This window comes from Doryrhamphus excisus, chromosome 18, assembly GCF_030265055.1.
Source record: "Doryrhamphus excisus isolate RoL2022-K1 chromosome 18, RoL_Dexc_1.0, whole genome shotgun sequence".
In the NCBI taxonomy this organism is placed as follows: domain Eukaryota; kingdom Metazoa; phylum Chordata; class Actinopteri; order Syngnathiformes; family Syngnathidae; genus Doryrhamphus; species Doryrhamphus excisus.
In genome coordinates this window covers 8,537,348-8,562,947 of record NC_080483.1, presented here as the reverse complement: position 1 = coordinate 8,562,947, position 25,600 = coordinate 8,537,348, and the positions used below count along the sequence as shown (strand labels likewise).

The 25,600-nt window shown below is 38.5% G+C and overlaps 1 protein-coding gene across 7 annotated transcripts in view; it reads right to left on the bottom strand.

Moving 5' to 3' along the window:
* atp2b2 (ATPase plasma membrane Ca2+ transporting 2) overlaps positions 1–25,600 on the bottom strand; it is a 99,308-nt gene that overhangs the window by 48,074 nt on the left and 25,634 nt on the right. For all 7 annotated transcript variants that reach the window (XM_058054534.1, XM_058054533.1, XM_058054535.1 and 4 more), the window contains one exon: positions 2,878–3,078. In XM_058054534.1, coding sequence (XP_057910517.1) covers positions 2,878–3,078 — 201 coding nt within the window. The remainder of the gene's footprint in view (positions 1–2,877; positions 3,079–25,600) is intronic.

Here is a 25,600-nt window from a genome sequence, read left to right as displayed (position 1 = left end):
AGCCGTTGTTGCTGTCAGAGGTGCTGAAATCCAACCCAAGACGTCTGATAATCCACTTTGACTCATTTACATTACATTTCTTAGAGCTAGAAAAATACTGCTAACACATTGATTTCATTCCCTAGTGATGTATGTTTTTTTTTTCCTCCATTATTCTACTCTTGCAGTCTTGCAGCCAATCACAGGGTACATATAGACAAACAACCATTCACACTCACATTCATACCTATGGACAATTTAATTAACCTAGCATGTTTTTGGAATGTGGGAGGAAACCGGAGTACCACGCACGGGGAGAACATGCAAACTCCATAAAGATATGCCAAGAGGAGATTTGAACCCAGATCTTCCCGATAACCTGACTGTGTGGCCAACATGGTAACCACTCGTACACCGTGCAGATATCTAATATTAAAAATATTTTTTTAAACCAAAAAATACTGTTAGTAGTAATTAGTAGTAATAAAATATTAATTAGTTAAGTTACTTGTCATTCTTCGCTACTCTGCTACACACAGTGGAGGCTAACTAGCTCGGTAGCATGCTATGTTTAACGTGGTGTCCGTCTCTTGTGTGTTCATTCAATCATTCATTTTCTACCGCTTTTTCCTCACGAGGGTCACGGGGGTGCTGGAGCCTATCCCAGCTGTCTTTGGGCGAGAGGCGGAGTACACCCTGGACTGGTCGCCAGCCAATCACAGGGCACATATACGTAGACAAACAACCATTCACACTCACATTCATACCTATGGATAATTTGGAGTCACCAATTAACCTAGCATGTTTTTGGAATGTGGGAGGAAACCGGAGTACCCGGAGAAAACCCACGCATGCAGGGGGAGAACATGCACAGAGATGGTGGCCGAGGGTGGAATTGAACCCTGGTCTCCTAGCTGTGAGGTCTGCGCGCTATCCACTAGCCCCTCTTGTGTGTTGTAAACAAAAATTAATAGGAGTGGTGATTTGTGGTTTTGGTATGTCCAAAAAGTCATTTATAAAACAACACAGTAGAGACAATGCAGTCAATTTGGTCACCTTTTCCAAAAGTTTTTTAAATTGATGACTGCTCCCTTCTGGCACTTCCATTAGTCTCATAATCCCGCATTCGGCAGGCGAACTTGACTTATGTTGCTGACTCAGCGCCTCCTTATGCTCTTCATTTCCTGTTTCACGGCTCGTGAGGTTGTATGGACAGTAAGCGCTCAAGGTTATTTGTCCTACTCAACACTTCATTAACCTGCCTTTTGGCATCTCAACGGGTACGGATACAGACATAGGAGTGTTCTGGGTGAGTCACGAGACTCAAGATACCTCTTCATCTCCAATGCAATTAGGATGTGATGTCAAAAAGGTAAAGATAAAGATAAATTGATAAATGAATAAACCACCTGTAGGATGGGTATTTTGCCAAATAGTTACGTAAATACAGGGCTGCACGGCGGTCTAGTGGTTAGCGCACAGGCCTCACACCTAGGAGACCAGGGTTCAATTCCACCCTCGGCCATCTCTGTGTGGAGTTTGCATGTTCTCCCCGTGCATGCGCGGGTTTTCTCCGGGTACTCCGGTTTCCTCCCACATTCCAAAAACATGCTAGGTTAATTGGCGTCTCCAAATTGTCCATAGGTAGGAATGTGAGTGTGAATGGTTGTTTGTCTATATGTGCCCTGTGATTGGCTGGCGACCAGTCCAGGGTGTGCCTCGCCTCTCGCCCGAAGACAGCTGGGATAGGCTCCAGCACCCCCTCAACCCTCGTGAGGAAAAGCAGTAGAAAATGAATGAATGAGTTACATACGGTATACATAATACAAGGTATGATTCATTGTCAAAGATGAAGATCAACTAATCTTCATGCAAACATAGAGTGAATTTATGCTAATTTCTGATTTAAAAAAATACATTTTTGGGATATGATATCAGCATATAGGTACATAATGAGAAAAAGATTACAGATCTGGACAGCCATCATCTGGACTCTTAATTTGAGGTGTGACTTGATGTGCTTTGTTGTAATTCCATGTTTGATTTGGTTGCTAGTGAACAGATCTCCTTAAAGTGGTCATGACAATAGAACACGTGACATCTCGGTTTTGTCCGGACGTTCTCCTTCACTACAATGCATTCCCAATTATTATGCTCCAGTTATGCTCCTTATATTGGTTACCTGTTACTTACAGGATGTGGTTGGATGTTGCATGTTGGTCTGGCTCCTTCATATTTATCTGACTTATTGTATGTTTATGTTCCCGCTAGAACAAAGAGGTCCAGCTCAAAGTTGCTTTTAAACACTCAGAGATCTCATTTTAAATTTCAGGGCGATTTGTCGCAGGTCTATCGAAGTATTGAAATCTTTATGAAAATGTTACTTTTTTACCAAATGGCTTTGAACGCACGTTAACCTGGGCATTGTTTTGATTTTTTTTTTACTGTTTTATTAGTGTCATTGCTTTTGTACTCATATTGTACTAGTTATTATTGGGTAAATTTTGTGTAGTTTGAGTTTTATTGGCTGCTGTACATCACTTTTGGCAGTTGACTATTGGAAATGCTCATTCATTCATTCATTTTCTACCTCTTATCCTCATGAGGGTCGCAGGCATGCTGGAGCCTATCCCAGCTGTCTTCTGGCAAGAGGCGGGGTACACCCTGGACTGGTCGCCAGCCAATCACAGGGCACATATAGACAAACAACCATTCACACTCACATTCATACCTATGGACAATTTGGAGTCACCAATTAACCTAGCATGTTTTTGGAATGTGGGAGGAAACCGGAGTACCCGGAGAAAACCCACACATGCACAAGAGAACAAAATGTGCTATACAAACAACAACAATACAACCGGATAAGACAACACATTAACATGATGGCGTACTCACACTCTCCGCTGCTCTCTCCAGGCGGGTGGTAGAAGGAGAGACCCAGGGAAACGAGGGCAGCCACCTCCAGGATGATGAGGGTGACGTCCTGCAGGGCCTCCCATACCAGCTGCAGGAAGGTTTTTGGCTTCTTTGGAGGTATCAGGTTTTTCCCAAATATTTCTTTCCTCTTGTCCAGGTCACCTTGGACACCTGCCAGGCCTGAAAGACGCAAGGACACAGGCACGGTCAAAAAGAGGATAGTGAGGATAGTGAAGAACACTTGATGGAGAAAGAAAACTAATTTTATGTTCAAAATGCTTTTAGACCTTGCAATTTTCAATACAAATATATAATAATATATATGCACATTATCAGGGAAAATGTTTTTATTTAACATTTTAGGTATAATTATCATATGCCATTAGAATATTATGAACATAATATTTATTTCTATAAATGCTCAAGGCCTGATTTAATAATTATTTAAATTTATTATTTTATTTTACATCTCATTTATTTATTTATTTATTGTTTATTTATTATCTTATTAAATTATTTTTCATGATATAGATTTTTTTTTACTTTATTATAAATTCATACAATACAAGTAATCAAATATTTATATTCAATATGTTTCATAGATAGAGCAACATAATTATATTGGTATTATTATATTTTGGTGCCTTTGTAGACACATATGTACAATGAAATAATAATTCATTTTGATGGTATTGTTAAATGAATTCACTGCAGTTATGTAAGTAAAAACTAAGTATTATTATGATTAATTTACAATTTGTACTGTATTAAAAAAAACCCAGAAAAAAACACATGCTGCTAGTTTGGATAGGGATAAACATAATAATTAATAATAATTAATTAATAAGTAGTCAATTTGAGGGAATATGTAAGAGTGCAGTATTTAGCTACAGACAGCAAAGGCGCTGTTGATTCAGTTTCAACTAGTTTGCTGTCTAAAGAAGATTTTATAACTCTTCAATCCCTCGAGGCATCATTATTCTGCTCAATTGGATATGGAAACAGGAGTCCAGAACAGTAACCAAACTACTTCATGACTATTATGACTGTTACACTTGGATCTTGACTTCGCTCAGCTATGTCATCGATCGTTTTTCTTCTTCTCCACCATTCCTGCTCTAATTACCACTTTGAGTCACGGAGCATTCCTTACTTATATAACACTGCTTAAAAAGAAGCGCTCTGACCTCCAACACCTCCTCAGCAACTTTACATAAATATTCTGCGATCCTTTGTTATGTTTTTTTTTTTTTTTTTTTTTACCTCGGAGGCAGTGTACTTCAATGCTAGATTGCTGCAAACCATAATAATAAACATATAGTTCCATTCAAACAGATAATCTTTTCATGATTTGCACACAACATACACTAGCATTCTCCCCCGCTGTGTTTCTCTCTCAGACAACGTTATGTCATGCTGCTGTGCGTCACCGGTTCTCCCAGGAGGGTCCCTGGATTGCACCTGATAACGTCGCCGCAGCATGACATGCACTTTCCCATAGCATCTGTGCAAAATGCACCAAAAAAATAAGGCAAATATTGCTAGAATGTAGCACCGCAACATGACATCGGTGCAAAATGCATGAAAAAAAAAATGCTGATAGAATGTGAGACATGCTGTTGCACCCCATGTCGGAGAATGCCCTGTTTCTAAATAGACATGTCTATAAATAGCCTCATTATCCAGTCCCTTTTAATTGTCTCTGTGAGAGGGACTAGCATGCTCACTCATTGATCTCCACAACAGCCCGCCTCACATCACACATGTGCGTGCCTGTGCATCTCAGGCAGTCGTGGCCGCCAGCACATGCTCAGCGTTTGTGTGTGTGTACGTTGTCAGCGTGCTGTTGCCGGGTAAACTTTTATTGAACTGGAGTCACTTTCAGCACAATGAGTGACCTTTCCTGCCCTTTATCAATAAAAAAATAGTTCCTCATTTGCAGCACAAAGGTTTATTCTTCTTCTGCGGCAGAAATCAAGAAAAATGATAATTTGTATGCCATAAATTCACAGTTAAAAGTAACATACCGATCATTAGCAGACTTAGCACCAACATTGAATATGCTAATGTTTATATTTATTAAATATGATATATATATAATTATTATTGTTGTTATTATTATTATGTTAATATATATAATATTTAATAAATATAAACATTTGCACATTATTATTATGATAATGATAATAATTATTATTGTCAAGAAGAAGAAGAAGAAGAAGAAGAATTATCATTATTATTATCATTATTATTAGTAGAATCAGCCATAAATCAACCATAAATCCCTAGATTAATCAATCTATATAATATCACAAGACTAGCAAAACTATGTATAAGTCATCTGTATTATATGTTAATCATTATTAACAATAATGAGGATTAATTAAAGGAGCTATATGAAGGTTGGAATAAAGATTTACAGTAAAAGATGTCCATACCATGCAAATTTCCGGATTTGGAAAAATGGATGTCATTATTTACTAAGATTATCAAGTATTGAAAAATTTATCACAGCGGCGATTGACAAAAAAAGTGGTTTAATACAGTATAGAAGAAAATACTTAATGCCTTACATCCTATTCAACAAACTAAATTGTTGCCTGCTGGGGTGCTGCAATGATGTCAGCCTCCCTGTGGGCTCCTCTGGCTCCCTCTAGTGGACAGAGACAACTTTGCAGCGCCATCCATCTATCCATCTACTGTATTTTCTATGCCCTTGTTCTCCAATGAATATTTTGCTTGGATGGAATGCATTATGGGAAAACATTCACCGGAAAAAAACTCCACAGAGATATGCCCATGCGGAGAATCGAACCCGGATCTTCCTGATCTCCTGACTATGTGACCAACATGCTAACCACTCAAACACCGTGCAGCCGACTCTTAATGTGTTACTTGAAAATATTATTACCAAAATACTCATATACTCTTGTGTTACAATAGCGAAGCATTAGTGCAGTCTTAGTTAGGGTATTAATAAACTCCTGTGGGATGGATGCTCGATCCTAATGGCTCAGGATGTGGACTTAGAAATGGTGAGCTGATGCACAGATGACTCACAAGAACCCTACACATGATTAAGTGTAAGATGTTGTTAAGCCTGCCAATAACACGCAAACACACACACAGGGTATATATAATAGATAAGAAAGGGAAGGTTTGGTGTGAATTCATGTGAATAATTGTCAAAAGATTACAAAATGGAGTGAAAAGAATAAAGCATAATAATAATATAATATATATATAATATATGATAATATAATAACAACAACAACCATCATCATCATCATCATCATCAATTAAAAATAAAAATAAAAATAAAAATAAAAATAAAAATAAAAATAAAAATAAAAATAAAAATAAAAATAAAAATAAAAATAAAAATAAAAATAAAAATAAAAATAAAAATAAAAATAAAAATAAAAATAAAAATAAAAATAAAAATAAAAATAAAAATAAAAATAAAAATAATGCCCACAGCATGCTGCGGTATTGATGGTTGCAAGCCATCAAATCCCATTTTTACATATTTGCAACCAAGTACTTTCATAACTACACAAGCATTCTTAGCTAAAAAGCACATTCTTAGCATGAAACAAAGTTTAAACATTGACTAAATACATCATGATCATCTTAGCCAAGCAAAAATGTCCAAGATGATGTATTTTTTCAACCCTGCTACTACAAAAATTTAGTAGGATTTTGAACAAATTTTTCTTAAAAACTTCAGAGCACTCCTGTAATATAGAGGCTCTTTGACTATTGTTTTCCCAGTATGTCCTAAAAAAAACAGATGAGTACTCCAATCAAATAGACCAGTGGTTCTGGTTTTGGCTGCAGGACCCACTACCATCACTCAATGACCAGCAGCGACCCAAATCGTGAAACATGTGAGTATGTGAGATGCGTTTTGTGACCAGCAACCCACCAAAAACATTTGTTTTTGAGAATCACTCTTCTATGTGACAAGAGCTTTCAGTTTATTTTTTTGTGTCAAAAATTCCATATCACAGGAGTGAATGGCTGTTTTTTTAAGTCTTTGTGCAACAATTCTAATTAAGGATCCACGGTAGAGAAGATGTTTTTAAGAACCGACTGTCACAGATCCTCTATATAACAGGAGCTGATACTGCAAACATATATTTGTGATTAATTGCAAATGTGCTGGGTCATCATGTCACATTTTATGATCTAAATCTGAAAAAAAGTATATCTATATATTTGTTTTTTAAAGCCAGCTGCATGTTATGAATATATGTTTTTAAATGCATGTTAAGCAGTTTTTTCTTTATTGGTGTACTGCGGCTGTCGGTGGCGCTCTCACATCTCTATAATTCATGGCTGCTAATTCGCTGATCTGTCAAATGTTGCAGGCTGTGATTCAAACGTGTTTTGACAAATGGCATCGACCTAACATCCTCTTTCCAAACGTACCAGACAGGGACATGAAACACAAGACCAAAAAAAACTTTATACTGCTCTACCTTTTTTTTTCCCAGTCAGTCGCAACATGATGGCATATTTTAACAGGAGGCCTTTTTTTTCAGTGGCTAAAAATAGATCTCCATGGAAACACTATGCATCCCACTCGTGTGGAAATACCCGCCACTATGAACCTTGGAGAATGTGTGAATTCAGTGTGTGTGTGTGTGTAATTAGTGAATCCAAATGTGCAATGACCTTCAAATGTCCTTGTAAAAATGACACAGCAGCCGCGACATGAATATTGGATCATTCTCCCATATGTTAATTTCTCATTTTTGCAACTTTTCATCATACGCTATACTCGTGTCGCCATGGCAACAGGCTTATGTAATGATAATCAACATTGTATTGACGCAACAAAAACTGCAGCCCCCCCAACAGTAGCAAAAAATCAATACCTTTGTGGCGTACTCCCAGCTTTCACTATTTGAAAAGCGAGCGGGGAATAAAGAGTGACAGCAGAGACGCTCTAAGTGTGACTCAGAGAGCACACCAGAGACACGGCCACCGAAAAAAATGGCAAAAGAGAAAGCGAGAGTAGGCTGGAATGCTATGAATGCTATGAATAATAACCCATCAGCGAGCGGCTAAAAGGTGGCTAATTATCCTGCTCTTATTAGACCGTGGTGTGATGGAGAAATGTGTCACAGTGTCCTTGGCAATGACCTCCATAATGGCGGCAATAGTTACTGCATGTACCGGGAAGAAAATAAGACACTTTTTTTACCGGGATACCTGCCATGGTGTGATTACTGCCAAATACATTTTTGATCAGGCTTGATTTGTATTTTTATTTATTGATATTCTCTTTCCTTAAATAATTATTTTTGTTTTTATTATATTTCTTTATCTCATTTGTTACATATGCATAATTTTTTAATTTTTTGGTATTCTCTATTTTTAATGCAATATTTTTATTTTTATAAAAATAATTTATTTTTATTTATTTTATAAAATAAATTATTAAATAAATATTTATTTTTTATTTTTATACTTTTATTTACTTTTTATTAATATTTAATTCATATTATTATAAACATGTTTTTTTCAGTAGCACTTGTTTTTAAAGGGGACCTACTGTATTATGCTCATTTTCAGCCCTTTGTATTGAGTTGTGGACTCCTATAGAATAGCTACACAAGATAACCCACAAGGAAAGCTTTCTAGATCTTCCAGACTCTGCACCTTTTCCTGCGTTTCCATGGATTTCATGCCTCCCGCCCAAACAGTCTGTGTAATTTACTCCACCCCAGGCCCACCTACAGGTATGCCTCCCACTTTTTTTTAAGGGTCTGCTGCAAAAACGCTAGTCAAAGATCCTTCAAATGACAAGAGTGCTGGCTGTTTAAGGATCTACTGCAAAAACAGTTGTCAAATATCTTCTGTATGACAGAAGGTTTGTGCTGTTTTTAAGGACTAGTCAAAGTGCTGTGTAGATTGCTACTGGAAAAACTCTGGTCAAAGATCCTCCATGTCAGTGATTCTCCACTGGTTGGTTGTGACTGTTTTCAGTGGGTTGCTGGTTTTCCAAAAAAAAAAAAAAGTCTGAACGCACCCCATGTTTGTGCTATGTGTTTGCTAGGTTACTAAGAGGTGCCTACCACCTTTATTGGCCAAGCTAAAGTAGGAGAGGAAGGACATCAACAAGTTTAAACTGAAGGTGTCATCTGTCCGAGAAGGGGAGCTTGGGGAAGAAAAGCTTCCGTGCCCATATAAGGATGTTCTTCTGTGACATCACAAAGAGGCAGATTTACCACGCCTTCTGAAACCAAGCATTTTGAGCCATCTCAAACTTCTTTCAGGTCTCAATTCCAAATACACAAACCTCATTGTCAGAAACTTTGACCTGGTTTAATACGAGAATACAACATTCTAACTACATTTATAGGTCAGAAAAGTAGACAAAGCATAATAGGACCCCTTGGATGTTTGACTAGCATTTCTGCAGTAGGGTTTTAAATACAGCAGAGAGCTCCTGTCTCAAAGCAATTTTGACAAGCATTTTAATAACTCATTCATTTAGAAACAATGCAAGTAAAGATGAAAGGTGGCAATCAACTCAAATATTCCACAGAGATGAAGTGTATTGATAAATGAGTACTCGTGTATTTGATAAAGACAAAGTAGGTAGTTAGTTTCTAGTGAACTCCAACTTAGACGATGGGTGGTAACAATAATCCCAGCATGGAATATGAATAAATGAAAGAGGTAGCATGTGGGAGGAAGGCCACCACACCCAGCAGCATAGCCGGTCCACCTGCTGTTCCATTAATATTCTCAAAGGAAAGTCAGAATCATATACTCACACATGATGTTTGAATCCAACATTTAAAAAAAACACACAAGGCATGCACACCTCAACTATCAATGTCATGGATCAATGGATGGAAGAATTCAGGCATGGACAGATAACGGGTTGGAGAGATGGATGGATATGTTGAAGTAGGGATGGATAGATACTGGGATGGAGGGGTGGAAAGATAATGAATGGACAATTGAATGGATGGACACTGGGATGGCAGGATGGAAGGATAATGGGATGGATGGATAGATACTGGGATGGGTATGAAAGGTTAACAGGCTGGATGGATGAAGTATACTGAGGTAGATGGGTGGGAAGACAATGGATTGCAGGGATTTAAGGATACTGTGAAAGTAGTGATGGAAGTATGGGGATGGAGGGATTGAAGGTTAATAGAATGGATGGAAGATACTGGGATGGAGAGATAATGAGAGGCAGGGATGGACGGATATTAGGATGGAAATATGTAAGGGTAATGGAATGGATGGATGTAGCTATAGATGGATGATACATAAAAGGATGGATGAGTGATAGAGGGATGATGTATGGATGGAAGGATAGAGGGAGTGAAGGAGAAGAGCTTGGACGTGAAGGAGACTGTGAGAGGGTCCGGTGTGAGTTCTTGTTTTCCAGTGAGGAGCAGTTGATGCCTGATGACTTCAGTAGCATCACCATACATCAAACTTCCATTTTGGGTAGACCCACTCGAGCATTTCTCCGGGTACTCCGGTTTCCTCCCACATTCCAAAAACATGCTAGGTTAATTGTCGACTCCAAATTGTCCATAGGTATGAATGTGAATGTGAATGGTTGTTTGTCTATATGTGCCCTGTGATTGGCTGGCAACCAGTCCAGGGTGTACCCCGCCTCTCGCCCGAAGACAGCTGGGATAGGCTCCAGCACCCCCGTGACCCTCGTGAGGAAAAGCGGTAGAAAATGAATGAATTAAGTATTCAAAACAGAAGAGCGCTTGTGTCATTGAAAATCTTTGACTACAATTGCTGTAAATCCTTAAAAACAGCAGAGCATCTCTGCTATATAGATGATCTTTGAAAACAGCAACTAACATTTTACCTGCAGATTCCTACAACTCCTGTAATATACAACCTAGGTTTCCAAAGAGGAGTACGTCAATAGTAATAGGGGATACGTGAATATTATAAACAAAAGTTTGGGACATGAATTCCGATGCTAATATTCCAATAGAACAATAACATCATGCAAGATTTAACAAAACAAGTCAGTCATTCTGGCTGCTCCAGCTTTTTGACAAGCATCCAAATTTTAAAGTTGCTGTATTAAGGTGAAATACTTTAATACTGGAACCTTAATATCCTTTAATACCTTGGTAGCACAACAGCCGTTTACAATGAGGGAAATGTGTGTGTGTGTGTGTGTGAGAGTGTGTGTGGGGGCAGCTGTACAAGTGGGTGAGTTTAGCTGTCAGGCACTGTGCTCTACGACTCTGACTCATGCGAGAGCTCACCGAGTGGAGTGAGAGAACACTGCTCACAGCTCCTTCTTTTCACACAATCCACTCTAATCCCACTCCACAATGTATTTCACCAGCCACGTCGGGGCGGGGAGGTGGGGAAGGGGGGGGGGGGGGGACAATTTGGTGAAGACCAAAAAAAACATGCTTGTGTAAGAAGAGAAGAAGAAGTCATCCCACGTTAATTGAGTACAACATAAAGTACATAAGTACTGTTGTTTCCATGACAATGTGTCTTGCAGTTTTTTTTTGTCTTCTTGAAAATGTGATTATGTAACATTATGCAAGGAAAACAATTATGAAACAGCAACAATAGAATACATTTTTGGAGGATGGATGAGGAATTGACACAGATGCATGAATACAATAAAAGAACACAAATGAGTTGGATTTTGTTGGTTGTGATTGATAACACACAGGAGTGTTTAGTGATGACTGCCAAGCTTTCAAACATGCACTGACTCACACAGCATTGGCTTGGTCACAAATGTCAATGAAAATTATCATTTATACTTCATCATGCTGGAGTCCAAGGTCAACAGTTCAGAACAACGGAGATTTTGAAAAGGAGGTGAAGAAGCGTATGCAGGCAGGATGGAACGGGTGGAGAAAAGTGTCAGGCGTGATGTGTGATAGAAGAGTTTCAGCTAAAATGAAAGGAAAGGTATACAAAACTGTGGTGAGACCAGCCATGTTGTTTGGTCTAGAGCAGGGGTCGGCAACCTTTACTATGAAAAGAGCCATTTCACCCACTTGCCCACTAAAGAAAAATAGCCTGGAGCCGTTGTATGTTTAAAACAACATTGGAGGGAAAAAAAAAGACGAGTTGGAGTACTCTTGCTAGTACTGGAGATAAACTTTTGTTTTTAAATGAGCTCTAATTTATTTTTTAGAATCGTCAAATAACTCATTAATAATAATTAATAACTCAAATAACTCAAAGTATTACTCATTTCCCTTCATGTTAACCTGTCAGAGAGAACTGGATAGCATCCTGTCTGCTCATTCAGTCACCAGTCAGAACTCAGTCAGGATGCATTCATGGTCTCACACAAAGTTGGATTTTTGTAAACTCATAACAAAGACGTGCATTTTCACCACACGGGTGCTAAAAAATATTCAAGCATTGCAAAGGGAGCCGCAACAAAGAGGCTGGAGAGCCACATGCGGCTCTGGAGCCGCGGGTTGCTGACCCCTGGTCTAGAGAGAGTGAGGAAAAGACAGGAAGCAGAACTGCAGGTAGCAGAGATGAGGATGCTGAAGTTCTCATTGGGAGTGACCAGGATGGATAGGATCAGAAAGGAGTACATCAAAGAGACATTACATGTTAGAAGCCTTGGAAATAAAGTCAGAGAGGCCAGACTGAGATGGTTGGGACATATCCAGAGTTGCCAGGTAGGAAGCGTAGAGGAAGACCAAAGAGGAAGTTTATGGATGTAGGCAAGGAAGACATGAGGGTAGTTGATGCAGAAGACAGGGTTGGATGGAAACGATCAATTTGCTGTGGCGACCCCTGAATGGAAAAGCCCAAAGAGAAGAAGAATGCTGGAGTTCTAAACAATTTAAATATGTCCTCGTATCACACATTTCATCAGAGACATGATGACTTTCCTTCATCATAGCACCTCATAAAAATGTTTGTTTACCATAAAAAACATTTTGTTTAGCTTTGAATAAGGTCTCTGCAGCAGAGGCACTGCTTTGTAATTCTCTTGTCAGTGAAAGGTTTTTGTTTTGCTCCAATATCCATACAATCCTCAGTGAACACTCATTTGCACGTTGCTGTGCTGTAAACGAATGTGTTACGACTCTCATAGATTTTTCATACTGGGCTCTAAGCAACATCATTATCCCAGCTTTCACATCAAACTTCGGTGGATACTTCCCCCGGTAATGTTGTGTTACGTTTGTATTTTTGCTCAACGCTTTGCCAATGATTCTGAAAGAATGAACATATGTCATATTTTCGAATTTCTCTCTCAACTTTTCTTACTTTTATCTCATTCACCTTTCGGCAAGTAAACAAACTGAGGTATTGCCATGTGGTGATGGTTGCTCTATTCACTATAGTCACCTTTACACTCCTATTACCCAATAGGGTAGACATTATAAGGGCAAATAAGCCATTTAAGACCCGTGCTCATTTGTGTAGCTGTGAGTGAGTGGCAGACAGGAAATGACGTGGGGGGTTCAGAGTTGAGCTCCATTAGTGATGCATTAGGGATTATTGTGCCTGCTGTGAGAGAATTAAAACCTGCAATAAAAGCCTCTTGCTCTGGCGATCAAATCTGATGAATGTGTGTCTCACCGCAAAATTACAGTAACATTACTGACACGGAGTGTAGAATACGAAGTGAACATCTGATACTTCATATATCCATTTTATCGATTTTTATGCTTGAAAAAGCTTAATTTAGGCAAAAAATATGTAACATTAGCTTAAATAGGCATTTTTTTTTACAACTAAGAGGCCATATTCAACCATAAAACAGCATGATTTATTAATTTAAATACTTTTCAAAATCTGTGACGCTGTCAAAGCGACAACTGGACAATGTGCAACATTATATTTAAAATAATTTTATTTATTACTATATTTATGATTTATATATTTTATATATATTTGTATATTTTAAATAGCATATTTTTGCTATATATCCTTCCACAAGAAAATCATGTTTTTTAAAATCATATATTTAAAAAAGCTTTTTTAAGTACCGGTAAGTTATTGTATTATTTGTTTTGTTTAACTGTTTGAATGTTTCATATTTTCATATAATGAATAATACATATGTATAATATAATTAATATTTTAAAAACAATTTATATTTTCTAGAATTATGTAAATTTCTATACATCATATTTTTAGAGTAGATTTTTATGTTTTTATAAAACATTCAAAAATGTTAAACAACTGTATTCATTCATTCATTCATTTTCTACCGCTTTTTCCTCACGAGGGTCGCGGGGGGTGCTGGAGCCTATCCCAGCTGTCTTCGGGCGAGAGGCGGGGTACACCCTGGACTGGTCGCCAGCCAATCACAGGGCACATATAGACAACTGTATTATATATTTTATATAATAAAAATACATACGTATAATATAATAAATATTTTAAAAACAATTTCTATTTTCTAAAATAATGTAAATTTCTTTTCATTATATTTTTAGACTATATTTTTATGTTTTTATAAAATATTCAAATAACTCATAAATACCTTATCCCAAATAATTCCCTAATGCGTAAATACACAAGCTACTAAAATAATATCATTGTATCAACAGTGTTGATCAATCAATGTTGCGGGAAAAGTGGTTTCAAGAACCATGTTTCTAGTCGGTCATGTTAAAAAAAACAGCAGAGTAAAAAGTTAGAGAGCGTAAATGAAAAGTGAGCGTGGCAGAAAGAGAGCGTGACGATGTAGCATCTTGTGTGTCAGTGTCAAGTTTCAGCGAGGATAGGATCACATACACTGTGGACACAATAGGAGACAGCTAATAAAACACAAAGTCGAGCCGACAGAGTCATGAAATAGTAATGAAAGTCAAACACACACACTCTCACCTTTGCTTGCCATTAAAATGATTAGTAAAGCACATATCGTCATGAATTAAAACTTACCGTATGTGTTTGTGAATTTATAAATCAGGCTCACAAACACTTTAGAGCCATGGGGAAAATGGCAATGAGGACTATTTGACTCCTGCACGTGCTCAGTTTAATTCGATTGTCATGTGACTGAGGCCTGTCCAAAACAACAACAAAGCATCCATCTGCTGCACGGACTCAGCTCCATTAATAGTCCTCAAATAGGCCACCCTGAAAGGGGGCTATGGTAAGTTCTGTCATGGAACGGTCTTGGACAATATCAATGTTACATTTCTGGAGATGATTGACATGATGCGATGGCGGATGATTACAACAAGATTACATTTTAACACAATCAGAGCAGCTGCGAAGGCACAATGACAATAATTTGCATACGTGCAATGCCAAAAAGCACCAAAAAGGTCTGCTTATTGACATCTACCCTCTTCATTCAGTCAGGCATCTCCTGGGACAGCCATGTCCACTGACTTGCAAGACAGATGACTACACAAACCATTGATAATTTATCTTTACATTGTGTTTTTGAGGGAAACCGTATTTCCAGATGCTACCATTTTCACAAGATGTGACCCGGCAATTTGCCAACTCCCAGGTACTTTAACAGCAACAGTGAGAAAGGCACTCCCAGACAGCTGGTGCAGTGGTTTGATGTTTAAGACACAGGACTCACTTCCCGGCATTTGGTCTGCATTTTTATGGTCAATAATGTTGGTCTGCATAAAAAAAAACACCAACTGAGAATAGGGGGACAAAGTCAACTCAGCAATTTTGGAAGCCCCTTACAAAGCTGCATTTTTCCATCTTTTTTACAGGATAAAAATAGGGAGAGGCAAAGTCAACCAGGCAATTTTCCAGCTTTGGAGTTGGGGCAGCGCCTGGGTGAAATGGAATAGTGGAAAGTAAGGAAAAGGTTGTGAAGTTTAACACCCAGGCCTCACTTCCACACATTTTTCTGCATTTTTTGACAGTGACGTTCTGTATAAAAGGCACTGACTTGGAATAGGGTGGCAAAGTCAACATGGCAAATTCTTCATAGGTAGCATCAAAAGTGACTTTCACACTGCCGGTAAAAGCCTTTTTCATTTTTCCACATAGCTAGCTCTCGCCTGTATTTTTATATTTTTGTGCTTGTATGCAAATGCCACAGACAGGGGCAGGGTAAGTCGACCTGACAATTTTCCAGTTATGGAGATAGTTGTATTAGAGATGGAACAGCGCCTGTGTGAAAGGGAATGCTAAAACATTTGGGCAGGGGTATGAAATTTGAAACCCGAGCCTCATTCCTGGCATTTTTCTGCATTTCTTGGTAGTAACATTCTGTATAAAAGGCACAGACTTGGAATAGGGTGGCAAAGTCAACATGGGAAATTCTTTCACTTCATAGGTAGTATCAAAAGTGACTTTCACACTGCCGGTAAAAGCCTTTTTCATTTTTCCACATAGCTAGCTCTCGCCTGCATTTTTATGTTTTTGTGCTTTTTTGCATTCTTGTGCTTGTATGCAAATGCCACAGAAAAGGGCAGGGAAAGTCGACCTGGCAATTTTCCAGTTATGGAGATAGCTGTATTAGAGATGGAACAGCGCCTGTGTGAAAGGGAATACTAAAACGTTTGGGCAGGGGTATGATATTTGAAACCCGAGCCTCACTCCTGGCATTTTTCTGCCATTCTTAGTAGTAACATTCTGTATAAAAGGCACAGACATGAAGAAATAGAGAGACAACGTCAACCGGACAATTTTCCGACTTGAAGGTAGTATCAAAAGCCCCTTTCACACTGCATTTTTTTACTTATGTCCCTGTTCTGGATAAACAGCAATTATTGCACCTTCTCATACAGTATCAAAGCCATAACAGAGGTGGGAAAGTGTCGTTGTCAAAGAAAATAACATAAAGCCAGGACAGTCAGCTTTTTTCCTTTTGTTTTTTTTTTTACGCATCGCTCCTGTACTGTATATAAACGTCGTGAATGGAGGTGGCAGGCAATTTTGCAGCTTCACAGGTATTATCAGAATGACATGATGTTAAACATTTGCTCTTCTCTGTGAGCAGCGCCAACACAAAATAGGGGAACAAGAAAAGAATGTTTTTCTTCATGTACGTGCTGCTATACACGTACAAACAACACCAACACAAAATGGGGGGAAGGGTTGACCAGGCTGTTTTCTGACTTTTTTTTCCTACTTCTATATCACGCCTCTAACATGTAATGATGGGACAAAATCAAGCAGACAATTTTTAGGCACTAACAGAGCAATAAAGAATTTAACCACCAATCACGGCTCATTATTATTCTTCTTCAGGGATCTGCCAACCTTGGTAAAATAAAAAAATCCAGTTAATGTGCTAGCTGACATGCCGCAGTGTAAGAATGGCTCTGTATCATTTATAATCTGTCCTCTGGGATCAATGGCTCTTATTTTAGTCTCTTTCTACCTGCACTAGCATGGATACAACGAGAGTGGGAGGGAGGAGAAAGTGTCCTTGTTATACAAAGCGATCCCTTGTGAGTACGAAGGGAAATAAAATAGACTTCATCAGACAGGAACACATTTGTTGGGAGGGGCTAGATGAGTATGATCATCAAGAAGGGAAGGAAGGAGAGGTTGGAAGTTTAGCACCTGCTATTATGTTGTTTATCTGTGCTGAAATAAAGTAAATCCTTTGATATAAGGTGATATAAAATAAGTCTGAAAAATACTTTTTGTTTGGACTTTGTCTAGATTTTCTCACACCGCTCTCCCATGACCCCCATCCCTATCCTTGACATGAAGCCCTGAAGAGAAACTAATGAGTAATCGATAGCTTCAGTGTCGGTGTGTGAGCAGGAAGCATCATGTTGCAATAAGCTACTGTTTACAAAACAAAAGCCTTCCTCAATATGGATGAAATATGGCGGATGATCTTCTCAGAGCTGCTCTGTCGCCAATTTTACACATGCTGCTTTTATTGTGCTAATAATCTTGATAAACCTGTGTATTTTTGGAAAACAGTATGAAAAAAATCACGTCTGAAATTCAATTGTCAAAATATTACTTTTCTGTCATTAAGTACAGTTTTTCCCATTATATTATCATATTATTTTGTCTCAAAATAGGTCTAAGTTTGTAAAAATGTGTTGATATTATCAGGTATCAGTAGTGTTGTGAGACATTACATACCTTGGCTGAGATCAAATGAAAAAAAAAGTTTTCCTCTCATTCCATGTGGAAGTGGTAAGTTTTAGCTTCTCTGTCCTTCTTCCCCACGCCTTTTGAAACACTTTCTAAAGTTTCTTATGTCCCTGCAGTGAAACCTGTGCGAACACACAGGGCTCTGATAATGTGAAAACGGGTTTTTAGAAAGTCATAAACATATTTTCTATGCTGTAACTATGGAAATATTGTGTTTATTAAGTCATTCAATAGCAAAGACTTAGTTAGCTGTTTTTATAAACCAGAACATCGGATCCCAAGGTTTAGAGTCGGGATGTCTGATAATTATCGGTGCAATATCAATATAAAAATGCAATATTGGTTGATATCAGTATCAGATTTTTTTCCCGCTCATGAAAACCGATGTAAAAAAAAAATGCTGTATACATTCCACCATAGGAAATATGTCATGTTATATGTATATATCGGTATCGGCTGATATCGGTATCAGAAATTGAGAGTTGGACAATATCGGCATATCGGTTTTCTGCAAAAAAAAGCCAATATCGGACATCCATAGTTTATAGTGTTAATTCATAAAGAATTTTCTTTTCTAAAATAAATATGACTTCAAGCTTCCAAGATTACAACGTTTTAAGAGAAAAAAATAAAAATATTTTATATAAGATTTTGACATTAATCTTGTAATATTGCAACCTTTTATCTTATAATATTAGAAAATACATGTATTAATTCCTGTACAATTGTGACTTGTAGATAATAATATAATAATATATAAAATATTTCATTTGATATATGCATTCAATGTATTTTCTAATTTTCTAAAACCTTTGCACAGTAAATAAAGGCCCTAATTAATTGCATTTTCTCTTGCTAAATTGTTCATTTTTCTGATGAGACCAGCCTGTTTCCTCTAAAATCTCTCTGAGAAAAGACTCTGCTGCGCTCCAGAGTGAGTGAAGGAAGCGTAGAGGAGAGATGATGAAGGTTATGGATGTAGAGCAGCTCTATTTAGGCTACGCTGTACAGAGGGGCCCATTGGGAGAGCAGCGACCGACCAGCAAACAGAAATAGAAATGGGAGCAGAGGCGCGAAAAAAAGGAGGAAGTGGAGCTAAAGGGCAGGTGGAAGGTATAATGAGGAGCTATCAACTGATGTTGATTGATAATATCAAACAGAAGACGCCTGGAAGATCAGGCTTAGTTTTGTTATTAATAAATCAGTGACTAAACAAGGCAACTTTTTGTCCTTGAACATCCAACATGTTCATGTCCTCTGTTTTTTTTTTTGCAAATGACCCTTTTTTATGTTTACATTCGGAGAGGCATGTGAGAACTGATCATGATTCATTCACTGAGCTGTGAGGAATACATTATAGATTCCTGTCTTAAGGCAGTAGTTCTCAATTATTTTCTGCAATGCCCCCACTGGGGGACACAGATGTTTTTGTGCCCCCACATTTGAATTACTATTAAGAAACTGACAATATTTATTTGTCATAACAGACTGAACTTGAAACTGAAACCAGCAAAATGCAACACAATGGAGAGCAGTGACACAAGCATCAAATTGCAACCAATTCATGTATGTTGGCAGGTCTCTGCTAATAATTAAAGTCTTCCCTATTTATGTCTTATTTTCTCTTATCATGTCTCCAACATTGTGTAATATGAGTATAAATGTGACTATAGAGGTGTTGTTTTATGTCAAGAAGTTTATTAATGTTAAAAGAAAATATTTAAAAGGCTGTAAAAAGCTTTTCTAAGCTGTAACTACAAAAATATTACATTTTTAATAAGGTAATCTACTTTGCAGTCGGGTGTGGAATCAATTAACCCTGCTGCCCGAGGGTTAACTGTGTGTATTAAAATCTGAGATTCATTCATTCATTTTCTCGCGCTTTTCCTCATGAGGGTCGCCAGCTAATCACAGGGCACATATAGACAAACAACCATTCACACTCACATTCATACCTATGGACAATTTGGAGTCGCCAATTAACCTAGCATGTTTTTGGAATGTGGGAGGAAACCAGAGTACCCGGAGAAAACCCACGCATGCACGGGGAGAACATGCAAACTCCACACAGAGATGGCCGAGGGTGGAATTGAACCCTGGTCTCCTAGCTGTGAAGTCTGCGCGCTAACCACTTGACCGCTTGATTTTTTTAAGTTCAAGAGAACACGGGGCGACGGGCAACGATAATTGAAGAGAGAGAAAACTCACATGTAACAACTTCATTTTTTTAACTTAGAAAATAATGTGGGGTGCATGGAAAAATGGAAAGGAAAGCATAGCTTTCTTTGAACACATGGTCATGTATTAAGGATACTGGTACAACACCGTGGAAACAGAACCAATGTTGTAATAACAAGGAGCAAACTGCTCACCCAGCATGTTAAAGTGCCAATTGCCTCGACTCCTGCCATCTTGTTGAAATTACTTCAGGAGGTTGCCTACAGCCATGGGTATTAATGCAAATGTTTGTTGACCTGAAGCTAATGGGAGAACTCTGGCAGGTATTTGGTTTTGTAGACCACGCAACCTGGCAACTATACTTAGCGGTTAATTGAAAAGAGGCGTTCATTGGAGCATTTACAGTAGCTGCTAATGTTTCCAGCTCCTTCTGGGCAAGGCCTCAACATGTTCTCACTACATCAGATACTATCAATGTCTTGTCGCCGGAGGAGCGCCGTCCCCGCCAGCCTTCTCACAACTAACTGGAGGTGTCGCAGCCTCCAGAACGGAATTTGTATACTGTCAGCATCCTTCCGAGTCACGGGAGTCAGGTCCATAGCACGGGAAGCTTCCTGCTGGAGCATCTGTGAAAGTGAGCTGTATACGCGCTGACATCCCATCTGCCCCGCATGACTTATTCACCTGCTGTCTGCCTGCAGGAAAACACGAGCTTCTTCAACCCGCACTCACCTACACGGCATACTGTCAGCATCCTGCCTACACAAAGACATGTCAATCACTAGTCATATACACCGGAGCACTTTGGCCTCCGAAACAATGCTACACATTTGCCCTTTAGCCGCAAAAACGGTATCGATAATATATTTAATTGGTGCGAATAACAAATTTTGGCTCGGTCTAATAACTGCTTGGGCCATCGTTAGCAGCATCAACTGCAATCAATATGTTTTCTAGGGAAATTTAAATAAGCCTTAAGGTTCTTTTTGTTCAGCAGTGGTTTTGGTCATGGAACTTTGCCTTGCAGGCCATTTTTGCCCAGTGTCTTTCTTATATGGAGTCATGAAAACTGACCTAAAATGAGGCAAGTGACGCCTGCAGTTCTTTGGATGTTGTTGTGGGGTCTTTTGTGACCTGTCGAATGAGTCGTTGCTGCGCTCCTGGGGTAATTTTTGGTTGGCCGGCCACTCCTGGCCATAAGATAATTAAATCCTTATTCAGTTTATACATCTGTACAGTCTTTGATTTTATTTTGTATTGCTTAAAAAAAACAAAAACAACTGAAGCGATTATTTTTCTGGCCAATGTTCCAAAAAAAACTGTGATATCTTATATAGTTTAGAGCAGGGGTCTCAAACACGTGGCCCGCAGGACACTAGTTTGAGGCCCCCGCCTTGATATGAAAGTTTAATGTTACCGCGCAAGTTTGATATGGATGCTGTATGGTATCATGTACCCAGAAAAAATTCTTACGTTTGATTAATGTTCATGTTAAAGGTTAAATAACTGTTAATAGTTATCCTCCCTATCCGTGTGGAAGTGGTAAGTTTTTGACTATTTAAGGAAATAACTTGAAAGCTACCGTTTAGGTCGCTAGCTCTCTAGTTTGCGAGTTAGCATGTGTCTCAAGACCCTGCAGTTGCGCAATATGTTGTAAATAAAAAGAGTATAAATGTGACTATAGTCGTGTTTTGTCAGCACCCTCCACGTGTTTTGTGGTTTCTTAAGTTTTTATTATTTGCCGTTTTATTATTATTATTATTATTATATTTATTTATTTATTACTGATTGATTGATTTTCTTTATTCTTGATTTGTTTATTTATTTTTCATCTTATTTTGTGTAGAAAAATAAAAAGTAAGATATTTGAGAACAGTGGAATGTTTTATCAGAGCTTTTCTTGTAGAAAATTGGAACCAAAGCAAAGTTTTTTTAATTTTTTTGTTTTTAATAAATGCGTTTTTTTTTTGGGGGGGGGGGGGGGGGGGGCGTTGGGAAAACCTGATGCGGCCCAGTCTCACCCAGACCCGAGCTCCAGTGGCCCCCAAGTAAATTGAGTTTGAGACCCCTGGTTTAGAGCTATTGTAATTTTTGGGATCATTATCTGATATTTGAGCTCATATTTATTCAGATAAACAATTTGATTGAACTAAGAAAGCGCTTGGTAAGAAAAAAAAAAAAATGGTCTTCTTTAATATTGCTGTACCAGCCAGGACACCCCTCATACATTCATTTATTCTATGCTACCTGTTGACCCACACTCAAATTATAATGCACCTGGTTACATGGGGTATCAAGTTAAAGGACTGGTACATAGGTCAACCCTGTCAGGGGGCCTCTTCACAAGCGTGGGGCCCACTGGGACACAAACACACACACATTCTGCATGCTGCTGCAGTTGAAAGCGAGCAGCACAGAATCCCCTCAAAGATAATTAGCATGATCATATTTCTAATGTAACATGTGTTCTGCAAAGCAGCTGCATGGAGGAAAAAAAAAACAGAGGTGGTAAAAATGCATCACCTGGGATCACTGATGGAAATTGCAAGACTTGGCATCTGTGTGAGAATAATTCATTCCATCAATGGATGATCTCGCCTAACCAGCAGAAGAGCTTGTTAGCGAAGACGGCATTGCCGTAGAGATGATGCCATTATAGAAATATGCTGTTGCTCCAAATCCAATAAATCTCACACGCCTGCAGTAATAACGTATTGCACGCATCTCATAAGAGACTTTTGAATAATTGAATAGACGTTTACATATTGTTCCTCGTGGCCTGTGATACTAATGTATATTAATGTACTGCGTTTGCTACCGGACAAACACTTAATGAAGGTTGTGACTGATTTCAATATGTTTGAATAAATGAAATACTGTGAACTGTGACTCTACTATTAAACAGCAAAAGACCCATAAAATCCTATATTTTAACAAACAATGTCCCACAATAGTGTATTAGAAGTTTGTTGTCCAAAATTGAGCTTTCATATTGGAATATAAACACTTTTAAAGTGATTTTAGTCACAACATCTTATCCATTCTTGATTCAGCATTCATTGTTCTGCAAAATTCATAATTTTTTCTCTGATAATAGGCCGTTTTTCCCCCCCAAAAACGCATCTGATTCACCAGAAGTCAGTAATAATTTATAAATACGTGATAATACAGGTCAAATGTAAAGCATACATGTACATTATGGGGAAAAAAAGCCCACATGTTTATATTTTCATGCTTCACTTCAATTTCATGCTTTGCTTTTTTACGTAAGCATTAAGATTTCGCATTTTGTTCAATAGCCCTTAAAGGCACCATAGTTAGCCTAAACTAAATGACTGCTCCCACATCTGTATTTGAGGGCTAGTCGACACAGCTTGATTTTATGGCGTGTAGCAAAGCCTGCCTCTTTTTGTATACACTGTATTTATACATGTATATATTACATGTCCATTAGCATGATGTCATGAAAACTTCAATAACTGAGAAAAGTGCTCATAAACAGGCGCCAGCGACACATATGCTTGTTAGAACACCATTAAAAAGTCACTTTTGCATAACAGGGGCCTTTAATAAGCAATGAAATATTGGTAACAATTTAGCCTTGGGGGAGGTCTATTCTCCTCATATATGGTGACGATAGCAGAACAGACTTTTGCACTGTACCGCGTATGCTAATGTTGATACATGGCGTTGTTGACGGATAACAGACTAGAATAGATAGCAAAAGAGATGAAGCATATTAATAACAATAATTACAACATTCTGCCTTTTGTTTCGAGGGTTTCATTACTTTGCTCTTTGATTTGGTACAAGTCCACAGGCAGTTAATTCCCCACCACCGGTGTTTAGCACACTAATAAAACGGGTGCTGGCGAGGAATTATGTGTCACTTATGCTAATTTTATTGCGCTTTTGCAAATCAGCTTCATTTCAATATCGCCGCGACACTGCGGGCGCGAATCGCTTTGCACGGCGACTCGGGCCTGTCTGAGTCACTCCTCGTCAGCGCTCCTTTTCATCAACGTGATTCACGGGTTACATAACACTGCTGTGTTTCATGTTGTTTGGTGAAAAGGCAGTCCTGCAAGTAAATAAGTGCCTCGGAGGTTGTGTCAGCGTCACACAAGTGACTTTAGAAGAAGGCAGTGTTGATGTTGGTACATGATTGAATTGCCTGGGGAACGCAGTATGATCAAGACCGTCTCAGTGGAAAGGTCGGAGACACTTTGTTATTCAACAGCATGGAAAAGTGTCTCCAAATCTCTAGCAGCATGCATCTGACATTCCATAAATAGAGCCATGTACTACAGACACTACACGGCGGGGGGTCCAAACTTTCTCCACCAACAGCGACATGCTGATATATCATTTTCAAAATTATTCTTTTATTATATTTTTAGATCATGTTGTAATTATCCATCCATTTTCTATGCCAATATCCTCACTAGGGTGGCGGGAGTATGCCTGAACCTATCCCAGATGATTCAGGCAAGACCTGGTGTACACTATGGACAGTATTTGAAATGCCTATTTTTTATTTTATTTTGACACACAAACCAGCAGGAGACCACCCTTACTCACAGTGCAACCACATTAACACAACAAGCAAAGCATGTGGAACACGGAATGTGAATGCACCATATAGGCTATGCGGGTATTGAAATAGATGCGTACACACTAATCTACATGCAAGACAATACTATTTTATACTCATTTATAACCCGCAAGGCATGCTGGGTGACTTCCTGTTGGGGAAATGTGTGCATGTGCCATAAATAAATGCAGATTTTTGTTATACTTCAGAAGCACTACTTAAAATTTTATAGTGTGGTTGGCACGCAGACCTCACAGCTAGGAGACCCGAGTTCAATCCCACCCTCTGCCATCTCTGTGTGGAGTTTGCATGTTCTCCCCGTGCATGCGTGGGTTTTCTCCGGGTACTCCGGTTTCCTCCCACATTCCAAAAACATGCTAGGTTAATTGGCGACTCCAAATTGTCCATAGGTATGAATGTGAGTGTGAATGGTTGTTTGTCTATATGTGCCCTGTGATTGGCTGGCCGCCAGTCCAGGGTGTACACCGCCTCTCACCCAAAGACAGCTAGGATAGGCTCCAGCACCCTCCACGACCCTCATGAGGATAAGTGGTAGAAAATGAATGAATGAATGAACTTATTTAAAGTAATTTCATTATTAAAAATTCAGTATTTTTGTGCAGAATCCTTTGTTTTAACTGTTATATTTAATTACCTACTATGGTCACAGGGACCAGCAACATAGTGGAGATCATCAACACATGGATCATTAATCAATTATCCAGTAAATCGACAACTATTTTGATATTTGAAATTGTTTAATTAAAAAATCTAAATATCCTTTGATATGCAACATTTGATTTTCATCCAGGAAAACAGACCCTTTTAGGGCCTAAGTGAAAATAACTTACTTGCCATGTTAGCCACTTG